This window comes from Fistularia commersonii, chromosome 18, assembly GCF_037954325.1.
Source record: "Fistularia commersonii isolate RoL2024-O1a breed Wild chromosome 18, RoL_Fcom_v1.0, whole genome shotgun sequence".
Taxonomy (NCBI): domain Eukaryota; kingdom Metazoa; phylum Chordata; class Actinopteri; order Syngnathiformes; family Fistulariidae; genus Fistularia; species Fistularia commersonii.
In genome coordinates, this window is record NC_141301.1 from 10672383 (window position 1) to 10696967 (window position 24585).

Here is a 24585-nt window from a genome sequence, read left to right on the forward strand (position 1 = left end):
TATTTAGACTTGCATTTATTTGTGTCAAAACTATTGAATCCAAACAATTGTGTCCCCCAGCCTCAGCAGCCAAAGATGGTAATGGAATACTGGACCGGTTGGTTTGATCTTTGGGGGGATCTTCATCATGTGTTCAATGCTGATGGTAAGACTGACTTGTAGTTTTTTTGTATGGTTTTTCTGCAATGAGGACACAATATTTCTAATAAGAGAAACTCACGGTCGAGAGTAACACTGGATTTCTGCTGAGAAGGTCTTTGTTAAGGTGAAACAGCCTTTCCTGCTCCAGGGGTCGATAATACTGGCAAATGCTGCGATACTGCTATTGTGCTGCAAGGCAATGCAGAACCTCTTAGGGTAAAATAGATTCTCTTGAGATTCTTGGTGCTTTCGAGTTTCATAAAATGGTTCACGAAATCCCTTTTAGCTGAAAATAATATAGTTTATGTGCCTGGAAGAGAAGACATATGATGGATTCAGAGTTATGTGGGTTGTAGAAGATGAAATCTCCAGGTTGAGTGCAAAACAGTCACAAAAGACCCAAAGCCCACTCAGTGCAGCTCTAATGTAAGGCTGAGCATATGGTCATTTTGTCTGTGTTTCATCGTGGCTTTGTCAGAGATTTGTGTAATTTCTTATGCATGAGAGGTTGTTAGCAAAGTATAAATAGAGTCTGATTCTTGCCTTCTATACTTTTGACTAAATCTTTGATTTTGACAAGTTTGATCGTCAAACATTTGCTCGTGCCCGATATTTCAGAGATGTGTTCCAGGGATCCTCACTGACTGTACTGAACTCAGCGGAGGTGTTACACTTTGCTAGAGTCATTTTATCTCATGCCCTCTCACTTTTTCTGGATCTATTTGTTCCCATCTGTTGCAGTTACACATACACAGATACACACACACACACAATCACAGATTTTTGCTCCCTTGCATGGTATAAGATTTGGTCCGGGGATGCCATATATTTTTCCCATATATTTCTATTTTTTAAAATTGCATATTTTCCACCTGTGCAGTATTTGACTTTTTGCACCAGAGTATAACAAACATGTAACACTGAAGACTTCTTTAATTCTTCAAAAATAAACATTTTGTAATTTTTTTTTCTCATACAGTGTCTGTTTTCTTTTGGCCTAATCAAAACCATGGATTACTTTCTCCTTAATTAAGCATTTACTGACCCCACTTTAAATTAATTTTATTTGTGATGGCTATGGCAAATGATGCTTTTAAGTTCAACGATTTTTATGTGTAAGTATATCTCTATTTCCCAATTAAACACATTTCAAGTTTGCTTGTGAAACATTTTAACAGAGGTTATGCATTCAAATTGGCATCAAGATATTAATTCTGGTCTCACCTCCTTGCATTATGTTATTTGTATTTTGTTTCATGCTTTCTTTCAATGTGCGTTTATTTAGCTACAAAAAGGCACTGGGAGCTTAACATCACGATAGTGATGTCATAATCAGCACCAGCATTTCTTGGAATCGCTTTGAATTTGTCTGTCTGGTGGTAAAACACAGCTGATATCACTGCAGTAATCCTGGACCAGAAGTTCAGCAGACAGAGTACCTACTGGGGATTTTATCTTGTCAGAGGACTGTTGTCTTACTAAAAGGAAATTGCGATTCTTTGACCTTGTGCTTGGCCTGTACTCTAAAGTTATCATTTGTATTTGTTTTACATAGCCAAGCCTATGATGTTAATCTATACATCTTTGGGGGAATAAGAGTTATATACGATACAATCTGTTTTTCACAGCACTATTTCCTCATGTGTGGCTAATAAAAATAAATATCTGTAATGTAACTTGTAGACTATGTCATTGAGCAATGGTTTTCCTGAATCAATGATCAACACAGCTAACATCATTACTCTACCTCAACTGTGCAGCAGCCTGTTTTTCTGCTCTGGTGAGAGTTCACTGTCTCATATTCAGTTCCTTAGTTGTTGATTTCTCTAGGATGGAAGGCTTTTTTGTAACAAAGCTATCCACTATTATTTCTGATGTGTGGGACCTGACCAACTGTATTTATAAGCTGTATAAATGGACAGGTTCAAATGTGTGGTAATGAGAATATGTCTCTCACTCCTATATAGGAAACGAAGAGTGCAAATGTGCAGAGGTTTTCTTTTTTTTTTTATGGAAAATTAAGAATCAGAAAATACTAATTGACAGCTCTGGTTTTTTTTTAATAAATATAAATAACCGACTTCTTGAGTTGCAAAACTAATGATGTAATGCTAAATTGCTTATTATAAGCAACCATCATGCGGAAATCTTTTTATCTCAGACTTGCCTTTGTGTCAATTTATGAAAGGAAGACAGACCTATTCAGAGCGATCTTTGTCCTGCTTTGCAGACTTAGACACATGCAATAGTTTGTTACAGCTTGTCTCACCACCATGTAACTGTCACTCATTGTTCTGTTCAGTTGTTACTCATCAAACCTAGTGTAATTGAAACAAATATTTTCAACGCTAAAGTGCAATTTGCTTAATTAATACTTAATTACATCTTGCACAGCAGATGCAAGTAGATAATTAATGCAGGTTGGAAGCTGAATTTCTATAATGACACTATCAGCTTTAATTGCAATTTATTTTATGATTTTTGTTTTCTGATTTGTTACAGACATGTTACAAGTTGTCACTGAAATCCTTGAACTCAACATGTCGATCAATCTCTACATGTTCCACGGAGGAACAAATTTCGGTTTCATGAACGGCTCGTTTGATGATGGGATACCTTTTGCCAAACCTATCGTAACAAGCTACGGTATGTATTCTGCAATGTACTTTTCTACACCGTCGCATTTCATATCATTTCGATCCAAATAGTATAGAAATATTAACCTTTGCCGTGCTGATTTGTCAAAACTTGAGCGATAGCAGATGGCAGTTATTCACTTACAGTTTTCATTTTAGTGATCACAAGCAAGATTATGTATCGGATGCAGTCTTAAGCAGGGGACAAAATTAGAAAAAGTTGGGGAAAAAAAAAGGAAAAATAAAATGATTAACACAGGTCTTTGGATTATTCTCAGCGTGTAATTGCATGAAAGCAATAAGGCTCAACTTCTGCTTAGTACATTGAAACAATGTGAATCGAAAGGGTGCATAAAAAATGTAATGGGAATGAGTGAAATGTCTTGATGGCTCCATCACTACCCTGGAGCCTTTGACCTTCCTCTGCATTTTATAGGCCCATTTCGTACGCAAGGAATTCAGATGGTACATTGAGTTTTATGTCCTATTATCTGGTGTCAAGATTGTACCGACTCAGAAAAAGAAGCGTATATATTTGAAAACAGTTCTGCGTTTTGGAAGGCCAACTGTGACCTTCAGCAATCTTCACTCTTGTGTTTACCGAATCCCTTTACCTTTACACCTCAAAAAGGCTCAATCTTCTGTCAAGATAACAATAAGTGTGCCTGTGCCTGCAGAGGTTTCAAGATGTTTGATAGGGGAGCACTGTGAAAGCGTCTGCCATGGTAAGAGGTGTCCCTGCCTCTCCCTGGCTCCCAAGACTGCTGTTCTGATTGCGCATTATCTTTCAGATTATGATGCTCCATTATCCGAGGCTGGGGATTACACCACCAAGTACCATCTTCTTAGAAATGTATTCAGCCACTACCACAGTGAGTGTTGTGTGTTGTTGCTGAGAGGGATCCTCATCTTCTGCCTCTCTTTCTCCCCCTTTCCCTTTGTCCCCTACTTGAGTTAATTCTGTTGAAAGAACCTTTTGTGTCCTGACCAAGGTGCAGATGCAAAACATGTTTCTGTGTGTGTGTGTGTGTGTGTGTGTGACAGAGAGAGAGAGAGAGAGAGTGAGTATGTGAAAGGGTAGATGTGTGTGAGAGTATGTGGAAGGGTGGAAGGGTGGATGTGGCTGCACACATGCATGTAGGCATTTGCAGAAGACCCCCTCACTTACTGGCCATTGTGAGGATTACAGACCATTACAGATCATGCGTATTTGCTTGTGCGATTTGTCAAGTGGTGTTTATGCTTTGGGATAGAGGTCTCAGGTCTTTTTTTCCCCAAGATTTAATATACAGCTTTCACAATTCTGTGCCTAATTGAGGCAACCAAGATAATTTGCCCAGTGATATTTGTGATTGAAGATGGTTTGAAAGGCTGTCTGTCTGTATGATTCACCCATGTGCTTTGTAGTGCACTAAACAATGAGCAGTGGCCTGGATAAAAGTCTGTTTGAGTCTGAGAAGGTTTTTCTTCTCTGTGCAGCAAAAAAAACAACAAAAATACATGACCTATTTCTTTAATGTGATCGGCTTATATTTCTTTTGTTTCTTTTCTTTTTCAAATGACATGCATTCTCTAAGTTAATCTATGCACTTTGGATGTGCACTTTTTACATCGTGCTGTGGAGTCAGGCCAAACTGTAAATTATCAGAGCTTTGACCCTGTCATGTTTGTTTAGAATACATAAATAAAAAGATTTTTTCGCAGCGCAATTGCATCACTAAAGTCCATAGTGCACGTGCATATATTGCTCTCCTTCATTTGTTAACATTGGGAGCAGCTGTGGTGACAAAAGCCAAACAACATGTCTCTGACCAGACATGTTGTACTTTGCATCCAATATTGCAGATCCTTTATTACCTGGACAAAGCTAGCAAACAAAAATACTGGCGTTAAAAGCAAGCATAGGAAACATAATGTTGTACTTGTTTGCAAGTAACAGAACACAAAATTTACTCTGACATGTGAGAAATGTATTTGCCTCATATCCAATGACCACAGTGTGGTAGTGACTATACCTTAAAGTTAATCAGTTTTCCCTTTATTACAGGGGATCATGGTGTGCTACCGCCACCACTCACTATTGAGTGTGATAGCAGAGTGCTTGCACAGACTGATGAGGGGATGCTTGCACTCAGAGAATGTAAAAAAAAATCAAAACTGTTCACTACAACATTGATTTGTGCTGCTGGGAAAAGGTTAGTCAAGATTGATCTGCAGCCTAATGAGCAGGAAACTAGTATCCCAGACTCACTTATTTTGCCTTGTCTCTTGTCTAGCAGTGTGACACGATTTCAAACATTTTTTGCTTTCTGTTTTTAAAATTTATGTTATATCTGGACTACTGCCCAACCAAAAATGGACTTGATGTTTGCAGTGCTCACGTAACCATATCATATGACCTTGTTGATAGAGTTTTTGTTTACTTGAGATTTACCATGATTAGAGAATTGTAAGCAAAGGTCTATCCAAAGCCTGTTAAGTCTGCCAGGAATCTTACTATTATACTATATTTGCATTAAATTTTCTGTGTCACTGTCACAGATACTGATTAATATTAATTGATTCTAATTAGTTTTATTTATCCAGTGAGAAGTGTGTGTAGCGCGCTTCAGTATAACAGCACCCATTACAACTTCATAAATAAACATTTAGTACAATTATTCCCTGTTTCTGAGAGTCAACAAAATTTTGATATGTAAGTCATAATTTAAAGCTCTCTCAATGTAGAAATCTTCAAGGGGTTTACCATACTGGAGTGGATTATTTTACAAGGTCAAAATCAATTTTATTGTCAATACTGCCATATGTTCACACATACAGATAATTGAAATAGCATTACTCTAAGACCCACGGTGCAAAAGTAAAAAAAAAATTATAAATAATTTGTCACAGAGCGAAAAGTGTGTGTCATGAAACTGACAATTATGTGCTCAGTTTGAACTAAAGCTAACATACATTTTCAAATATTGCAGAGAGTAAAACAAATAAAACAAAGAACAATGGAGGGTTCAAGACTCACAAGTATCTAAAGTGTGAACAATTGCTCTGAAATAGGGAGTGTGAAATAGGTAACAATTTTGAAAAAACAGCAACATTTTCAAGTAGTGGGGTATAATCATCATCATCCTCAACTGTATTTATAAAGCAGTAGCAAGAAAGGGAAGAACAAAAGGACAGAAGTCAAGTTAAAGTAAAATATCAGTTAAAGTGTATGAGAGCATAGACAACAACAGCAATCAGTGAAATTGGGAAAAAAAGGGTCAAATCAATGAGATCATGATGGGTCAAAGGCCAAGGAATAGAAGTACATTTTAAGACTGGTCTTAAAAATGGACAGAAATGTACATGAACTTTAAGATGCACAACGGCCAGACGGCTGTGTGTGCTGCACATTTACAAAACATTCATGACTGATGTTTGTCTTCAGTACATAAAATGGGAAAATATTAGTGCAGGATAAGCGGCAGACAATGGATGGATGGGTGGATGGATGGAAGGATGGATGGATAGATGGATGGATGGATAGAAAGGATATAATAGATCGTTTCAAAGAACATTGGTGGAAGAAAATTCACCAGAAGTCAGAGTTCCTTTGAATTGGGTTTATATGAAATCCTTTGTTCTGTTGGATCCAACTCTTCTCTGTCAGCAAGGAGTTGCTGCCAGTTCATTGCTCGAGGGACTGATAGTCTCTTTTTTGCTTTGACACCTTTCAAAGCAGGTAGTTATAAGCAACGGCTTTTAATTGTCATAAAGAGCCTCTTAGGTGACATAAAACCCAAACTGTACTCTGCTGCGGAGAGTAAATGGATCACTTACATAGGGCCTTGAAAGCATTTAGTCTTAGAAGCCGCATAAACCCAGAGAGAATGATGGATTTGATGGGACAGTCAGACTGCAGTTCTATATTAGCTGATCAATAGGTGTGTGATTGCTGGAGGGTGGGTGGGTCACAAGAGGAAGCTCTAACAGTTGTTTTGTAACCTGGTGTTTTGATGACGATCCATATTTTATTTGAAACCTCAAAGAAGTGTTTTACAAAAATTCACCATTGTTTTTTTTTTTTTTTAAAGATCAGAACTCTGTCTCTGTATAACAAGTTCTCTTCTTCCTGCATTCACTCTGCGGTGATAATTAAAAATATTCTGTCTGCATTTCATCGGATTCAATTTGTCTGTTTTGAAGGGCCCAGGGGAATGTAAGTTTGTATAAATAAACAATAAATGAAAAGCAGCACAATTTTAATTGAAGAAAAAATGAATCCGATTTCAGATTTTCTTCTTTATTTTTCAGCCCAGCCTCTTCCAGAACTTCTCCCTCTGCAGGAGAGGAGAGCATTCCAGCCTGTTTCCATCCAGCAACATCTGTCATTATGGGACACTTTGCAGTTTACCCAAGTAAGAATGAGGAGTGCAATTTATATTCTTGTTTTTTTACACAGAAGTACAAGTTAATTTTAATATATAGCTGTTGATTTATATTTCAGATTACATTTCAGAGGACAAAATCATCACTGGTCATAAAATCAAATCAAATCATCACACTATTATAGAACCAGTCTACATACAATCTTTAATTTGTGAAGCTTCGATTTGGTACTTTTTGTCTTTTTTTAAAAGGACCCCTTAATATAACTACAAAAAGGGGGGGGGACTCAAAGTAAAAGAAATGGGGTTGAGGGAACATGAACATATGTACACTTAAAGGATTTAGTGTGAAAAATTCTGATGCTATAATGGTGACATGAATGGAGACAAACAGTGATGGTTACACAAGGAAAATATAATATTTATGAGACAAGGTGACAGATAGTAAATATTCCATCCCTGACTGTATACTTTTTTTTGCTCCTGCCCCTTTTCAACCACATACATTTGGTTGAAAAGGGCATTTTCTTTCAAGAGTGAGTGGGTTGCCTGTTATTGTGTATATTTAGAGGTAGGTGGTTATACGGGATAAGGAAGGAAACCTTTTATTGTTTTGTGAGGGGAACATAATGCACTTTCCCAGGGTATACAAAAGAATACTGTTAAATAAAAGAACACCAGACAGTAAATCTTCATTAGGTTTGATCAATCATCACTTTTCAAAAAAAAAAAAATGTTACTCTGAGCTACAGGAAGCAGAATCCCATCTGCATTGGTATTTTGAAAATCAGCCATTGTGCTGATGTCAAGGGAACTTTTGTAATCATTTCATGCCTAAATTAGAAAGGTACGCAGACCTTGTTAAAGTGAAGATATTTTGTTTAATGCATGAAGTCTGAGAAGAGAGTTTTCCGACCAATCCCAATCTGCTCAAACAGTAAAATGAAAAACATGGGTGAATGTGATCTTTATGTCATTAAAAAAAGAATTTATACAAATTTTATACACACATATATATATATATATATATAAAATTTGCATACATTTATACAAATTTATATATATATATACATAGAGAGAGAGAGAGAGAGAGAGAGAGAGAGAGAGAGAGAGAGAGAGAGAGAGAGAGAGAGAGAGAGAGAGAGAGAGAGAGAGAGAGAGAGAGAGAGAGAGAGAGAGAGAGAGAGAGAGAGAGAGAGAGAGACTTCATGCATATATAAAATTTGTATAAATTCTTTATGTATATATAAATATATCAATATATATATACACATGCACACACATATACAGTACATATATACACGCAGGCAGACAGACAGACAGACAGACAGACACACACACACACACACACATATATATATTTTCATATGTATGCATATGCAGTATATCACAGATTATAAATATGTATGTGAATGTGTATGTGTCTATGTCGGAACTGTGGGGCTGTGCGAAGGCGTGGGGATGTAAATGTATACTATTCCTCTGTTTATTTCCATGGGTTTCCTCTGGTTTCTTTTGGTTTCCTTCTGCAGTCCAAAAACATGCAGTAAGTTCATTGGCGATCCTAAATTACTTAGATGTTTGAAAACTAGAGAATGAACGTTATATATCTCTACATGACATGTGAATAACAGACTGCAGAAAAGGTGTTATAGATAATGAATGACTGGATGTATAAAAGGTATATCTGAATCTGTTGAACCCTTTTTTTTTCCATGTGTTGTAGCTTTTGAAGGCAGAAAGAGCCCTGAACATGGAGAGTCTCTCTGTTAACAATAACAACGGCCAGTCATATGGATACACACTGTACGAAACCACCATTACGAGTGGCGGGGCACTCAATTCCAGAAATAACATCAGAGACCGAGCCCTGGTGAGCACCAGAACGCAGACATCCAAACCACATAATGCCTCTGAAATCACACATTTGTGCTCCTTGCGAGAACATTCGCACTTCTTTTTGTGAGAAGCTTGTTATCCCTGTTATTCACCACACCTCTGATCTCTGTACTTGTGGACTACAAATGTTAATTTCAAAGTGTAAACCATTTGCAATGTTATGCAGTCTGAAGTCATCCAAAGTTGAAAATAAACACTTGTTAAAAGTGTGAAGGTGGCTAATCAGATGTGAACAGACAGGTACATTTTATGCTATTTAGTAAGCAAATGTGTTTTGTCTGGTAATTGGCAAGTTGGCCTTTCATCCCCTTTCTTAGTGTAATGTCATTTCATGTTCTTTTTCATCACCAGATTTTTGTGGACAAGCAATTCGTTGGTGTTTTAGACCATCAGATTCAAGAAATCGCTCTCCCTGATGGAACGGTATGTTGCAAGTCAATGTCTTTTTTTTCTTTCTGTTTACTGTAGCCCCTTCTCAACCGAAACCCCAGGAGCTTTTATTACCAGTAAGCTATTTCCCCAAAGGAAAAAGAATTCTTAATCTCTGTCATCTGTGTTGGAATTTATTCCAACCAGGCTGATGACCTATGGTGATGATGTAAAAACCCACACCTCAACCGTACCCTCGGTGCTTCGGTGTCTCCAAAGTCCCGTTGAATATCTTCCCCCTCAAAAACAATCAAAAGAGCCTTCATCTCGTTGCTCTGCCCCTTCTCGTACGTATTCTTCTTCTGCTCCATTTTTCGGCGGCTGTGGCTCAGTTGGTAGAGCGGTAGGTTGTCCCTCCAATCAGAAGGATGGTTGAAAATTGCCAGAGCGTACTTGGGCAAGACACAGAATCCCACAGAACCTCTGCAGCCATTGGTTTGTGAGCATGTGTGTGAATGGGCGATTGCTTTTTAGTGTAAAGTGGCTTGGAACCGCAAGGTGTGAAAGTGCTCTATAAGCTGACACTGTGATGATAAAAATAAAAGCGTGTGGAAATATGGAAATGAAATGTGGAAATGCTGTGTTTTCCAACCGTCAGCACTTTTCATTTGCCGAACGCAAATGAAAGAACGATCATCGGTGGAACGCACTTGCGATGTTTTCATGCCCCTCAAAGTTGTCCGGGTGATCTGAAAAGTTCTAACCTCTTGACTCGGTACTTTCTTTTCCCAGGGAAAAGGGTTTTGGGTCACGGGAAAGTTTTTTTTTTTGGGGGGATTTTTTACTCCTGTTACATTGGTGGAGTAATTAAAGCTATTATGAATTCAGGTTTAGCCTGCTTCTTTTTCATTTTTAACAACCAAACGCCACAGAGGATGCTGTGAGATGTGTGTTTATTAAGCCACAGTAACAAGCTGATGTTCTGTCCATTAAAGAAGAGAATTGTAGCATTCGTGTGACTTATATGTGTATATATGGTTTTCACTTCAGGGAAAAAGGAATCTAAGTGTACTGGTGGAGAACTGCGGGAGAGTGAATTATGGGGAGGCACTTGATGAGCAGCGGAAAGGTACAAATAGTTGTAAAAATGAATTGCTATGCCAATATTTCAGACAGCACAAGCCTGACTGAGTGATTGTATTCATTAGAGACCTTACCAAACTTTCATTAACAGTGTCTTAAGGTCCATGTGGAAATTTGATTTGCTTTTCAGGTCTCGTTGGAGATATTGAGTTGAACAAACAACCCCTCCGAGATTACATTATTCACAGTCTTGATATGAAGCCGGGCTTTATTAACAGGTTTGTGTCTCATTTATGATCCGGTTTCCCTATGTGTTTATGTTTCTCTGCCATTACCTGACTCAGTCCTGCAGATTCATTCCCTGATTTTCCTCAATTATAGTGGGACATTGAATGAAAAAGTGAAGAAACCAAAACAAAGCTCTTGAGTTTTAGTGTGTGATTTAAAATATAGGAGAGATTTAATCACCTGTGTCAGTGTTGCTCTATTTTATGTTCAAGCTGCTCAAAAACAGCATAATTACAGTGGTCAGAGTGTTCTAGTATGGTGATAATCTATTTTTGATTACTGTAAAGGCTAGAAACAAGTGTTTATTAAATGTGTTCCATGTAGAGCAGAGTTTTGATCTGTAATGATTACCTGGATACAGCACTGCATGAGAAAAGGGAGGAAAACAGAATTTAATGAAGAGTGGATGCAAGTAGCGGGTGGCTGACAATTTGATTGTGCAATTTCATTGCAATGTGAGTTAATGTTGGTGCCTTTTTCACGTCAGCTGCCATGGGGATCCTTTTTTTCAAATAGACTTTTATTTTTCACCTCGAATATATGACAGTACAGTACATACACAACTGGTTTCCATCACACACTGCTCAAGGTGCCACAAATGATAATAACATAATAACACTGATATAGGCGTTTTATTAGATCGGGAATGATCAGCAGCCAGTAAAATGCCTATATTCTATGTTAAATATTTTTGTTTTTATCTTAATATTATGATATATAACATTTTACACTTAATTGACTTTCCATAGAGGAGGGGGTTTATTCAATTTTTACACTGCTTCATTGCTGTAAAAGTTCTCGAACACATATACTAAATTTGGAACAATGCAGCGTAGAAATAGAAGCATTCCTTATTTTTCAAGGTTTTAGGTTCGATTCCTGGTCTCCCTAGTGTTGTTGAGCAAGATTCTGAACCCCGAACTGCTTTGCTGGTCGACAGCAGCCTACTGCTCATGGCTCATCCATGATGAGTTAATTGCAGAGAACTTAGGATAGATCAATTATTATTAAAATATCTTGAAAAGACTAGTTTCTTCAAACACTGTCTTTGTCCCCGATTTGTAGCAAGGACCAATATTTCATGACATGAGTATTATCAGAAATGTTCTTTCAACTATATTTATACGTATTCCTGCCTTTCTCTTTAGTGACAAGGTTATTAATTTCAATTTCAGTTTCAATGAACACGACACTGAGATGCATTTTTAGTTCCTTAAAAAATGTCCATCATTCCCTCCAATCCTGCAATTTGCAACATTTTAAAAATAGATTATATATAATTCAATTCATCGTGTCATAACGATTTTAAAGAATATGTACTGTATACCTATGTACTGTAAAGTGTATATTTCATTGCTGTCTACTGATTGTTTTAATCTTCTCCTCTATGGTCATTGATTATCTCTTGTAATTAAAGGGAGCATTGTGCTATATCCTCTTGCATCTCCTTAGATAATACCTTACTTTTTCATTAATCACAGAACTTTTGCACTCCTGTTTTTGTACATGGCATTGAGTCAATTTATTATTCACTTGCTGCATGATCACTAGATCAAACTATGTACAAAGTATGTTGCAGAACACTGACAATTTTAATGCCTAAGAAATTTAAAATTAAATTTTATCCATTTAAAGACTTCAACACTTAATGAAACCAGATTCACACCTACCCAGTAATATTTTCATCATTATGTTTCTTTTTTTGTTCATTTTATCTTTACGACACCAAATCAGATTCAAATTCCTGATGCCATATAAGTCATAAATCTTTTGTGCAAAATATCAGGGTTATGATTATTGATATAAATAATCACATGTGGGTTTCTTCTCAACATTTGGAAATTTGCTATATCTGTACCGTACCGTAGCGGCCTCCAACTTTTGGTCCCTGGACCGGTACCGGTCTGCAAAGAAAATCTTTCTCGGTACAAATGATAGTTTTTTCATAAACTTTCCAGATCTTATTTTGAAAAATGTTTACACCTTTACCTTACTGCCTCGCTTGATATTGTTATTGCCTAATATTTAGTGTAATCATTATATTCAGACCAAATACTGTGATCTGACTAAGTTTTTTGTATATCGCGCCTTTAACATGGTCCGCAGAAACATTTTCATGCATAAAACTTGTCCCTGTTACAAAAAAAGGTTGGGGACCACCTGCCGTACCATACGTTTGATTATGTTAAATGTTTGATTAAGTACATCATTATCGGGGAAAAAGCTTGATTTGAAACATTTTTGAAAGTCAAATATTGTGGCAACATGAATGAGAAATGAAAATGTATGTGCCCTAATTCTCATCGGGTTGAATATTAAATATGCAACAGAAAGTATTGAACAAAGAGACAAACAAAAAAAATGTGTTATTATCTTAACCAACTGAAAAGTGCAAAGTAATGATTTTTTCCCAGGCTTGGAGACTCAGATCGCTGGATGTCTATGCATCAGCGGCCATCCTTCCCAGGGTTTTTCCAGGCCACTCTTTCAGTAGAAAGCTCCCCTACAGACACATTCATGAAGCTCCCTGTAAGTAGAGCATCCATGCCATAAGCCATTTGTGAATGCACAATTATTTTCTATTTTAAAGGTATGAAAATCAAGTTGGACCTCTGTCAGATTTAACATAAACAGGGCAGTTTATCATAACAAACATAAATTTCATTCTCTAAAAATTTTAGCCCTGTAGTATAAATAAAAAAAAAATTATGTGAGCCAGTTTGCAACATAATAAACAGATAAATCATAAATGATGTTAAATTATTAATCAGCATACATTACTTGAATTATTGCTTTCATGCTTGACACATTATGTATATACTGAATTATGTTTTTAATTGTTCTAAAGACCATCAAACTTTTGTCAGTTATGTTTAATAACTTAATCTGCATCTTATTGGCTGGATCTATTTTTCATCACATTTAATAGAATATTGTTTTTTCCTGAAGGGGTGGACCAAAGGTGTTGTGTTCGTCAATGGCAAGAATCTGGGGCGCTACTGGTCCATTGGCCCTCAGCAAACTCTCTATCTCCCAAGCCCTTGGCTGCTAAAGGGTGACAATCAGGTACGTCTGTCTCCACATTACTTTAGTTTTCTTACACGTTGGACAAACCTTCATCAAACTGGCCCACATTTACCATGTCTGATTTACGCTCTAGAATAGGGAGGTTCAAAATCATCAATGCTTGTTTTTACATTAGCCTAGAGACATAGGATCCAAATCTCATCTATGTGTTCTGTATTTTTCTGTTTAACATTCGTGATTCTGTTAATTAGCTGGGTAATTCACTATATTACTATGACAAATACATTAATCTAATTCAACAAAATCGATTTTAAATTCTTCTCACGTTTCGGTTCTTCTGAAGATTACTCATTTAAGAGAAATTTGTGGTTGTGGTGGATTAAAATCCTTTTAGAGTTAAACACTTTATCCTCTTGTGATGGGATGATCAGAGTTTTTATCAAATTCTGAAGTAAAGCCAAATTGTTGTACTGTCTTTGCGTTTGGACAAATTAGAGCTTCATTTGAAGACATTTTAAGGCTGTCGGGCAAAAGGTGACATTCTCTCCACAAGTTGACATGGCCCAACTAGTTGAGGAGAGACGTCACTGAAATTTCTGTGGTGCTCCTCATACAAGTTATCTTTTATAAATATAACACAAAGCACGTCTGCTGCAGATGTTCATCACATCATAGTTTTGATATTTATGACCTCAACTGCATGTTCCCGAAAATAACAGAGGTGAGGTCCACTTCATCACTGTTCCACCCTCCTGACTTTTTGAACTTTCTCCGTCTGCATCTGCCTATGTTGACATTAGAGCATATCCAGCCACTCCCCTTTGCCCTGCTATGACCTTCACTGACCCATTTGTCACTTCATGACAGATTTTAATATTTGAAGAGCAAGAAACGGGTGGTGAGATCCATTTCAGCAGCAGCCCTGACTACGGCTCGACTGTTAGTGTCCGGTAAGAATGGAAACAAGCACGGAGGATGATGCAATGGCTTTATCTGATAAAAAGTCAAAAGTTTTCTTTTTCCAGTATATACAATATACTCACAGTTGTAAGCTAGACTTATATATCGCCTAAGTGCAATTTTCATTTATTGTCATTTTTATTATTTTATTGCATGATCCTGTGCTAAGTACTCCTTATTCAAAAATGTTTACCGCATCATAATGGTTATTAACATTGTACCTCTGCATAACAAAGGAGTCAAGGACTGAATTTACAGTGCTGTGATGAATAAGAATGAAAAATAGTATGAATACTAGTTTGGTCTCTATGTCTTTCCCAAAGGTAAAATACATTTTAGACCAAGATCCTGCAAACAAGTGAAATCTGCAAGCAGCAACTTTTTATTTTTATTTTTATTTTTGGAGACCTTATCTGGTCCATTCTAAGGTGCATTTAAAGATCGCTAGAATAGCAAACTTGTAACTTAACTTGTAAAAGTCAAACTGCGTCATATGTATGACTTAATCACTGGCAAATGTAAGATATACAACAAAAACAATGGAACATGATAGAGCCTACTCATTTACCAATGCATTTCTACATTTGCGGATGTCTGCATGAAAGTGAAAATCACATCTTAAGTTTGCAAACTCCATAAACAAGTTTTTACTTCAATTTATCTTGTGACTGTGTGAAGGATGATTGAAAAACTCGGAATGTGTGTCATGGCTACTTGAAGTGTTTTTGTACAGATTTATCTTTCCTTGACATTGATGAACACAGGGGTTTATTACTTTAATGTGACAATACCATTGGTGCTAGTGGTGCGCCTTTGTGAGTCATTCAATTAAAAAAAAACAGGCTTTATTACTCACAATGTTTATCTTATTAAAAACATTTTTGCAACATATTGTGAAATATTCCTTGTTTTGTATGGTGAGCAATGCTCCATTGTAGCCTTACCAAGGGATTAGGAGGGCAAAGTAAATACAGCGAGTACACATTGTGTCAGTTTAAGTTGTATTAAATGTAGCACAATTGAAATGTACCTTTCCGGTGTTTTATATAGTATGTCAGCGTATGAAACATGTGATATAGAAAACCTTTTATTTGAGCAAGTTACCCATACAGGCTAAGAATGCTATTTCTAAAGCTATAAAGGAAAACATATTTATATTTATATAAACCTAATAGTTATTTCTATAAATGGCTATTAGCTATCAATCGATATAACTACCAAAACTGCAGATCAAACTGAGTCTGGCCAAGGACCTTCGTAGTTATAATTTCACGGACACAAACTGTCATTAATACCTTGCTGACAGAGACAAAGAGGGCAAATGTCACGGCATTATTGTTTATGGGCAACTCACCAACACTGGATTATGTTCGGATCAAATGCTTTGTTATATTGACATGAATTATTTATTATTCTAGCTTGCACTGAGATAACATGGTGACTGTAATGGATTTCTCGGCCATAAGCCTGGAATTACAAATACCTGCATTGGTCATCTTGACATCAGTGTCAGTAATACACTTTTTTTAACTAATCAGGAGAATTTTTTTTTTACTGGTGAACTGTATCATGTGGTCACTCGTTGTAAAGAAATCTGCAAATTGCATTATTTAAATTCATATCCTTATATATGTAATTATTATGCATGAAATGGGAGTGCAAAAATAATATCCCTCCACAGACACTGGATACCAGCATGCAAATACATGGCTGAAATGGGGTACAGTGTGGCGCAGGAGGAAGAGCAATTGTCTTTGGCCCCGTCTTTGGAGACTTGGAGAAATGGCACCCCTGATCTGAACCCGAGTTGTGTTTTGTTGGACTTCTGTGCTCGTCACAGATTGTCCATAACGGACACCTTGCTCAGGCATAAAGGCGTCCATATGTGCACTTGGCACCAACACACCTTAGGCCGCAGTACTTTGATTGACCTTGTGGTCGTATCGTCAGACTTGTGGCCACATGTCCTGGAAACTCGGGTGAAGAGAAGAGCGGAGCTGTCAGCTGATCCCCACCTGGTTCTAATGGTGGAGGAGGATGCTGGTCAGACCTGTCAGACCCAGACGTAATGTGAGGGTATGCTGGGAATGACTGGCAGAGTCCCCTGTCAGTAGGAGTTTCAACTTCCATTGTCAAGGCGGCAGACCGGAACTGCAGTCGTAAGGCGGTTGCTTCCTGTTGGGGCAGCAACCATCGAACCCGCTGGTGGACTCTGGCAGTAAGGGATGCCGTCAAACTGAAGAAGGAGTCCTATCGGGCCTTTCTGGCCTATGGGACTCCGGAGGTAGCTGACAGGTACCAGCAGGCCAAGCGGTATGCGACTTTGGTGATTGCCAAGGCAAAAACTATGGTCCACCATCTGGTGGCTCAGGAGGGGGAAGCAGTGCTCTGTCAACACTGTGTACAGTAGGAGTGGGGCGCTCCTGCCCTCAACTCGAGATGTTGTGATTTGGTGGTAGGAATACTTGACCTCCTCAACCCTGTTGAAATGCTTTCCAATGAAGAAGGAGAGCAGGGGGACTCTGGAGTGTACTCACCTATTTCCAGGGCTGAAATTGCTGAAGCTGTCAAAAAGATCTTCAGTAGCAGGGTTCCGAGGGTGGATGAGGTCTGCCCTGTGTTCCTCAAGGCTCTGGATGCTATAGGGCTGTCCTGGCTGAAACACCTCTGCTGCATTAAGTGGATGTCGGGGACAGTGCCGCCGGACTGGCTGACCGGGGTGGTGACCCCCCTTTTTAAAAAGGGGGATCGGAGGGTGTGCTCAAACTACAGGGGGATCACACTCCTCAGCCTCCCTGGTAAGGCCTATTCAGTGGTGCTGGAGAAGAGGGTCCGTTGGGTCGTTGTACCTCTGATCCAGGAGGAGCAGTGTGGTTTTTGTCCTGGTTGTGGAGCAGTGGACCAGCTCTATGCCCTCGACAGGGTCCTCAAGGGGGCATGGGAGTTTAGTTTGTCCAACTGGTCTACACGTGTTTTGTGGACCTGGAGAAGGTATTTGGCCTTGTTCCGCAGGAAATCCTGAGGGTGGCGCTCTGGAAGTATGGGGTACCAAACACTGTCATGTGGACTATTCAGTCCCTGTATGATCGCTGTTGCATTACTGGTTGTAAGTCGGACCCGTTTCCTGTGAGAGTTGGACTCCGCCAGGGCTGGCCTTTGTCACGATTCTGTTCTTAATATTTATAGACAGAATTTCTAGGCGCAGCCAAGGCATCAAGGGGATCCGGTTTGATGGCCGCAGGATCAGGCTCTGCTTTTTGCAGATGATGTGGTTCTGTTGGCTTCAACAGGCCATGATCTCCAGCTTTCGCTGGAGTGGTTTGCAGCTGAGTGTGAAACGGCCAGGATGAGGATCAGCACCTCCAAATCCTAGACTGTGATGCTCAACTGGAGACAGGTGGAATACCCATTCCGGGTCGGAGAAGAAGTCCTGCCCCAAGTGGAGGAGTTCAAGTATCTTGGAGTCTTGCTCAAGAGTGAGGGAAGGATGGAGCGGGAGATCGACAGGCAGATTGATGCGGCGTCTGCAGCGATGCAGACTCTGTTCTGGTCTCTCTTGGTGAAGAAGGAGCTGAGCCAAAAGGCGAAGCTCTCAATTTACCGGTCGATCTTTGTTCCCACCCTCACTTATGGTTATGAGCTGTGGGTAGTGACCGAAAGAATGAGATCACGGATACAAACAGCACAAATGAGTTTCCTCTGCAGGATAGCCGGAATCTCCCTTGGACAAACTGTGAGAAGTTTTGGTCATCCGGGAGGAGCTCGGAGTAGAGCCGTTATTCCTCTGCGTAGAGAGATGAGGTCAGATGAGTTGGCTCAGGCATCTGGTCATGATGTCTCCTGGACGCCTCCCTGGGGAGGTATTCCAGGCATGTCCATCTGGGAGGAGACCACAGGGAAGAGCCAGGACACGCTGGAGAGACTATGTCTCCAGGCTGGCCTGGGAACACCTCAGGGTCCTCCCAAAGGAGCTGGACCATGTGGCGGGGATAGGGAGGTCTGGGCCTCACTGCTCCGGCTGCTGCTCAACTCCGGATAAACAGGAGAAGATGGATGGATGGATCGAAAAAATGGGAAAAATAATGATTGCATTGGAATCATTTCTCTGTCTGTAAAATGTTGAGTATGGTTTTATGTTTTGATTTAATTTTGCTGTCAGAAACGATGACAAGTAACTGTAAGCTATAAGTGAGTACAGATAAACACAACATCTGATTGCTGTCATGGTATTTTTAGATAATCTTTCATTATAAGGCCTTTTTTTTAAAGGGTGTACAATAATGTATGCTGTGCAGTCTAAAAGACAGCAAGCTTTTTATAGTATTATCTAAGGAGCACACTTGTGTTTCTCTCGAAAATACAGTGTTTCAGTGGGATTGTGTTATGTTTTTCACAGAATCACTGATATACTGCAAAATATCTTAGCCTAGCATTTTGGTCTTGAGACTTTCCAGCTCAAGGTACCTTAATAGCCTTATTCCTTGCAGACATGACATGGTGTAAGATTTATGAGGAAGTTCAGTTTGGTAGCACCGCTGGTTGGACCTGAAAACTTGGCCCCGGGAGAGAGGCTCTATATCTTCTTTTTTCCCCACTGTGTATGTCTCAGTAAAAACAAATTACTAAATACTACACCAAGTACCTCACGAAATGGCATTTTTGACATAATGAAAGAGATTTTCACAAGTTTCTTGGGACCATGAGATGAAGAGGTTTATGTTTCAGTTGCTCGAGTCGAAACCAAACACAGCTAATATTGCATATTGCAAAAAGATAAGTCAGCTCATATGAACTGCATCTGTTTTGGAACTTGGTAAAAATGTTCTGACAGTGCACGGTGGTGGCCTTTAGGGGAAGAGAGCGAGCGAGCGAGGAACATCGTGATTGTTAACTGTAGACGGTGATCCCAAAACCATAGCATTTTAACAAAACAGGTGGATTGAGATGACAATAAGGTTTTTTTTTTGTTTGTAAATATTGACAGGAGGTCTGTTTAGCATTCATTGAGGCTCGATTATCATTTGCTCTGTATTTTACAAATCTGTGGAGAAAAATGACAGCTGGGTGTTGTGATGCCATTTATTTAAATTTTTTGGGAGGTTCTCAGGCATTACATCTTATTTCATAGCAGTCGGCATTCCCACTGCATTACCTCCACTTTTACTCTCTGTTCTCATTCTGTGATCTTGTCTGTCAAACTCATCTCTGCAGAACAACAGCCCAAAACAAAAGTCAGTATACATTTCACCCCCCCAGCTGGTGACCGTACTCTAATATCCATGTCACCCATCATCGTGATCTATCGCTCACTTACATATTACTTGGTTGTTTAAAGAACATGCTTCACTGTTTATAAAACTCAAAAAGGCCTGATCGATAACTTAAATCAAGGAGTGTTGAGATGACTGAGTCCAATCCTCAAACCTTGATCTTTTACCTTTTAAAGCAGTTCCTGATGCCGGACCCCAGATCTCACCAAGTGTTTTGTTTCGAGGTGCTGATATCTCTGTCTCTAGCGGTTCACTTTGTCGGTCTCACATCTTTCATTTGACATAAAGAAAATACCGGGTATTTTGATTAAAATCCATTTTTGCACATGGGTATTTTGATCAAAATCCATTTTTGCTCACATTGTCAAATGGTTTTAAAGCAATCATAAATTATTACATAGATGATTCATTTCACTCCAATGCTAACAAAGTTCCTGAACTTTAGTTAACAGAAATGATCTGCCTCAATCAAAGCTCCATCCCTTGTTACTAATTGGATGCTGGGTTGCCAAGGTAACTCCTCATTGCGCAGTCAGATGGTCAATATTCTGGCTTAGCAAACAATGGGTGGTTCATGCATTTAAAATGAATCATATAAATTTGTCCCTGTATTTGTGTTTTTACAGTGCTCTCTCATTAACACAAATGAATACACTGATGGTGGAGGATGCCATGCATGGTGATGACCTACCTGTCATTGCATCTTTTGCATACCATGCAGTCCACATAGTGCCACTGGACAACAAAAACTCATGTGGAAACTGTAATGTTATCCTAGGCTGTTTATTTCTTTAGTTTCAACTAACATCTTTCTCTGAGACAGAATTGCCGCGGAAAATTAACAACTGTAAGGGTAACATGCATAAAATATGATTCACATGACGCTTGATGATGATTGTGCAGATGGAGGGAAGTGGGGGAGTGAGTGCATTGTGCCTCAGAGGGTAAGGCTCATTAACTGACCTTGGATAGAATTTAGTTCAATGCTCCTGAAAGGTGGTTTGATTTTTTAACATGAACTGTTTTTGAGCACCGAATGTTATTAATAAATATTAGGGAGGATATGTTATTTCTTGGCGCTGGATACTTATCATATCTGGTGTTGGACAAATGTGAGCCCTTTGAGTTGTTCAAGATACAAACCTTCAAGTCACCAATTATAGGGAAGCGATTTACTCTCAATAACAAATGTCATATCTGACTCAGCTTTGTGTGAGCGAAAAAAAAAAAACAAGTTTATTTCTATTTTTGAGCTACATTTTAGATTTTATTTCTTGAGCATCAATTGGCTGCTTGAAAAAAAGAATGCAACATCAGTGCTGTGAAGACGACAGCATTGCTAACCGAAATATTAATTTATATTACCATCTGCTTACACTGTGTGGCAAGTTTACTCAGCTTGATGTTGTTGTTTTTTCTTTTTTTATTTTAGAATGCAGCGGGGGTGTCACTTTCCAGAAAAAAAACAAAAAAACATGCTGTGATTTACCTGTTCATCAACACTTCCAATAAATACATAAATAAATATATTAAATTTGACTAGCAATAAATAAAAAAAGGAGGCAAGTTGACTAACATAATAAGCAAAAAGACTCACTATGATCTCTCAGGCCCATCCCTGTACAGTACAGTGCATGCAGTCAATGTAAACAGCCGGTTTGGTGAGAAATACTGTGTATAGTAACTTTTTTTTGAATTTGCATTCTATTATCAATATGTATTGAGCAAAGTTTGGGTTGATGGCAATTATGGGTTTATAACATCTCTGTTTTCGTATAGCGTTACTGTACTTTTGGTGACTGCGCAGAGATGATCTGGCAACAGTGCGAACATTCACTATTTGAATCATCTCCAGTTACGTTTACAGGGTATTGTAAGATAGGAACCACCGCTGTATATTGCACTTGAGGAGTTATTTATCAAAATGTGAAGGAATTCCATTTTATGGGGTGTACAATAACTTAGCCCTCAGCTGTACACAGTCACGGTTATCGATGTTTATCATTAAAAAGATTTAATGACTTCCATCCATAATCCTGTTCATTTTCAACTACTATTCCTACTATTACCAAAAAAAGTAACATGACACCCTGATATTATACCATAATACTGACGGTGTGTTGACATAAACTGCCAAATTATTCATTATCTTTCTTGTGCTTTTTCTTGGCCTGATGTCAGAAAAAAAGTGTATGATTTAATTTTATAAGGTTAGGCAATCCATTTTTCTTATAGAAAAAACCTCCAATGCAACCAAATCCTTCCATATCTATTGCATTTCATTACAGACTTGTAAAACAGCAGGCTCATATTAACCACTGGGTTGTGTACATATATGAACGTGCATAGACAAAAGAAATTATTCACCACGCCACTAAAATTACACACCTCCTCTCTCATGATTTCACAACTGAGTCTTTATGTCATAACTTCAGCATTATGTCTGCATTGAATCTGCTGTTGGGAGGTTTGGAATTATTTTCTCATGGTTATGAATATGGCACAAGCTTAAAGTTCTCACATCAAATTAAATTTGGGGATGTGCTATTGCTCTCTCCGCTTGTCAAAACTCGAATAAAGTACTCGGTTGCGTGATATTGTTTTGATTTAACACATACAATTGAGCCAAAACTATCCAATAGTTGCCTGATTGATATCATGTGAAATTTCTATTTACACATTTTGTCTTGAGAAATGTAATTTATGATTTTTTTGGGTTGAAGTTTGAATGTATGTTTTAACGCCCCAGCGGAAAAGGGACATACATTGATTGCAGCCTCTTCAAGAATTTGGGATGGCTATTGTGAGAAAAATGAAGGATGATAACCCAAGAGTAGATGCACGTAAGAGTCAGTAGTACAGAAAGTCAAGTGCTCATAAAACACTGAAATTGATTAAATTAAGTTAAAAGGAAACATTTCATCATGGTCAGATAACATTCCTTCCTTTGATTTTTTTTTTTTTTTTACTCAGAACAAAATCCAGGCAAAAAACATTTCTCCTCATGATTGTTTTTTTTTTTTTTTTTTTTTTTTTATCCTCGCTGATGATGTTGGACATTTTCCTCGAGTCCAAGGAGAGTTTCTCTCCTGTAATGCATGTGCAGATCCAGACCCCGTTTTAGTTCATGTCATTGGTATATTTCGTTCGGGTTAAGGATGTTCTTTAAAGAGCTCAGGATCGCATTATTGAGTATGCCAGTTGTAAATCTTCCATTTTTGTGCTGTCTTTCTCATCGGGGTGTTTTCAGCGAGCGGTCGCACTGTGAAGCTGCAGGTCACATCAGTTCACGTCCGACGCTGAGCCGTCTTTACGTTGTTCACTTTGCACTTTAAACAATGGACCTGATAAGTACCTGCTGCTTTCCACCAATGTGTGCTTTATTACGATATATTTGCTCTGTTTTAGTCGATATTTCAAAAAAGTCATATTCAGTCAAGAGGCTTTAATCCTTCTTTAAAGGCCAGCACTTCCATTTTTTTTCTGACAGTTAAGACATGATTGCTTGTTAGTTGGGCTATTACTTGCCTCTGCAGGTCCAAAGCCAACCACCTGCAATAGAAAGAAATGGATATGTTGAAAGGGAGTATTCAAGTCACAATTAATGCTCTTTTCAATTATATTTATGGCATTTCAGAATGGACAGAAGAACACTGCAGTCTGAAGAGGAAGCATTAGCTGAGATTAGATATGAAATAATGATCACGTCTTAGTTTCTGCACAGCATCCGCTTCTTCCAGAAAGTGCCTATGCTGGAGAAAGATCTCAGTTAATTAACAGAGGGCATTCCAAGATTTGCAAAACTATATTACCTTGGCATGGGGTGAAATCCTCAAATCTCCACATTAGGATCTGTAAATCCTTTTTTCCCCTCATTTACCAGAACAGGTTTCTCTGTCCTTGTGTGCCAAACAAGTATCTGGGGAGAAAAAGAGGAAAAAAACAAAACCGAAAAAAACACATGAACACATTCACAGCAGTATCATTGCATCTATTTCTCTTAATGCACTCATTCAGGCCAATGTTTTCAAGACTGCTACTTTCAATTTTGGTTACAGATCAAACACTACATCCACCACCATCGGGCTTGTCTGTGTAAAGAGCTACTTGAGCGTGAACTGAGCATTAGATGGGAGTGAAGTGGGATCATAGTCTCTCATCTTAGAGATATGACACAGCTCTCTCAGCCAATTGGAAATTTTCCAACACTATGTTTGAGCTTTTTGTCTTTGCAGTATCACCAGAGTTCTTTCTGAGTAAAACAGAGATTTTCCTAGACGCCATTGTGCCATCAGGCCTTTATCCTGAGTTGACTTGGCCTCAGAGCTTGGACGGTTATCCAGGAAAAAGATGGCAACGGTAGAGAAAAAGTGTCAAGCTCATTTTCTTACACCGCTTTGTGTTGGATGCCTCCTCCCTTTCATCTCGCCATGGTGCAAGCCATGAATTATGCATAGGCTCATGTTTGAGAGGTGCCAGAGCTCACTTTTCTTAGGTGTAGGGGAGGTTAATAGTCACACTTGCATCTGAAGTGGTTGATTATGA

General features: G+C 38.5%; 2 protein-coding genes across 6 annotated transcripts in view; one reads left to right on the top strand and one right to left on the bottom strand.

The window, feature by feature from the left end:
* Positions 1 to 24585, top strand: part of LOC147224358 (beta-galactosidase-1-like protein 2) — a 41544-nt gene that overhangs the window by 12378 nt on the left and 4581 nt on the right. The window contains exons 9-20 of one of the 2 annotated variants that reach the window (XM_086164966.1): positions 61 to 145; positions 2644 to 2787; positions 3569 to 3649; positions 7071 to 7174; positions 8871 to 9017; positions 9395 to 9466; positions 10463 to 10541; positions 10686 to 10773; positions 13198 to 13312; positions 13733 to 13849; positions 14678 to 14760; positions 15094 to 15651. In XM_086164966.1, coding sequence (XP_086021092.1) covers positions 61 to 145; positions 2644 to 2787; positions 3569 to 3649; positions 7071 to 7174; positions 8871 to 9017; positions 9395 to 9466; positions 10463 to 10541; positions 10686 to 10773; positions 13198 to 13312; positions 13733 to 13849; positions 14678 to 14760; positions 15094 to 15097 — 1119 coding nt within the window. In that variant the 3' untranslated portion in view covers positions 15098 to 15651. Of the gene's footprint in view, positions 1 to 60; positions 146 to 2643; positions 2788 to 3568; positions 3650 to 7070; positions 7175 to 8870; positions 9018 to 9394; positions 9467 to 10462; positions 10542 to 10685; positions 10774 to 13197; positions 13313 to 13732; positions 13850 to 14677; positions 14761 to 15093; positions 15652 to 24585 lie in introns of those variants that run through there. The other variant, XM_086164965.1, reaches the window with a different exon arrangement.
* The window catches only part of LOC147224359 (galactosylgalactosylxylosylprotein 3-beta-glucuronosyltransferase 1), a 74982-nt gene continuing 73445 nt past the window's right edge, over positions 23049 to 24585 (bottom strand). For all 4 annotated transcript variants that reach the window (XM_086164967.1, XM_086164969.1, XM_086164970.1 and 1 more), the window contains 2 exons: positions 23853 to 23959; positions 23049 to 23592 (listed from right to left, as the gene is read on the bottom strand). In XM_086164967.1, the coding sequence (XP_086021093.1) occupies positions 23873 to 23959 (87 nt within the window). In that variant the 3' untranslated portion in view covers positions 23049 to 23592; positions 23853 to 23872. The remainder of the gene's footprint in view (positions 23593 to 23852; positions 23960 to 24585) is intronic.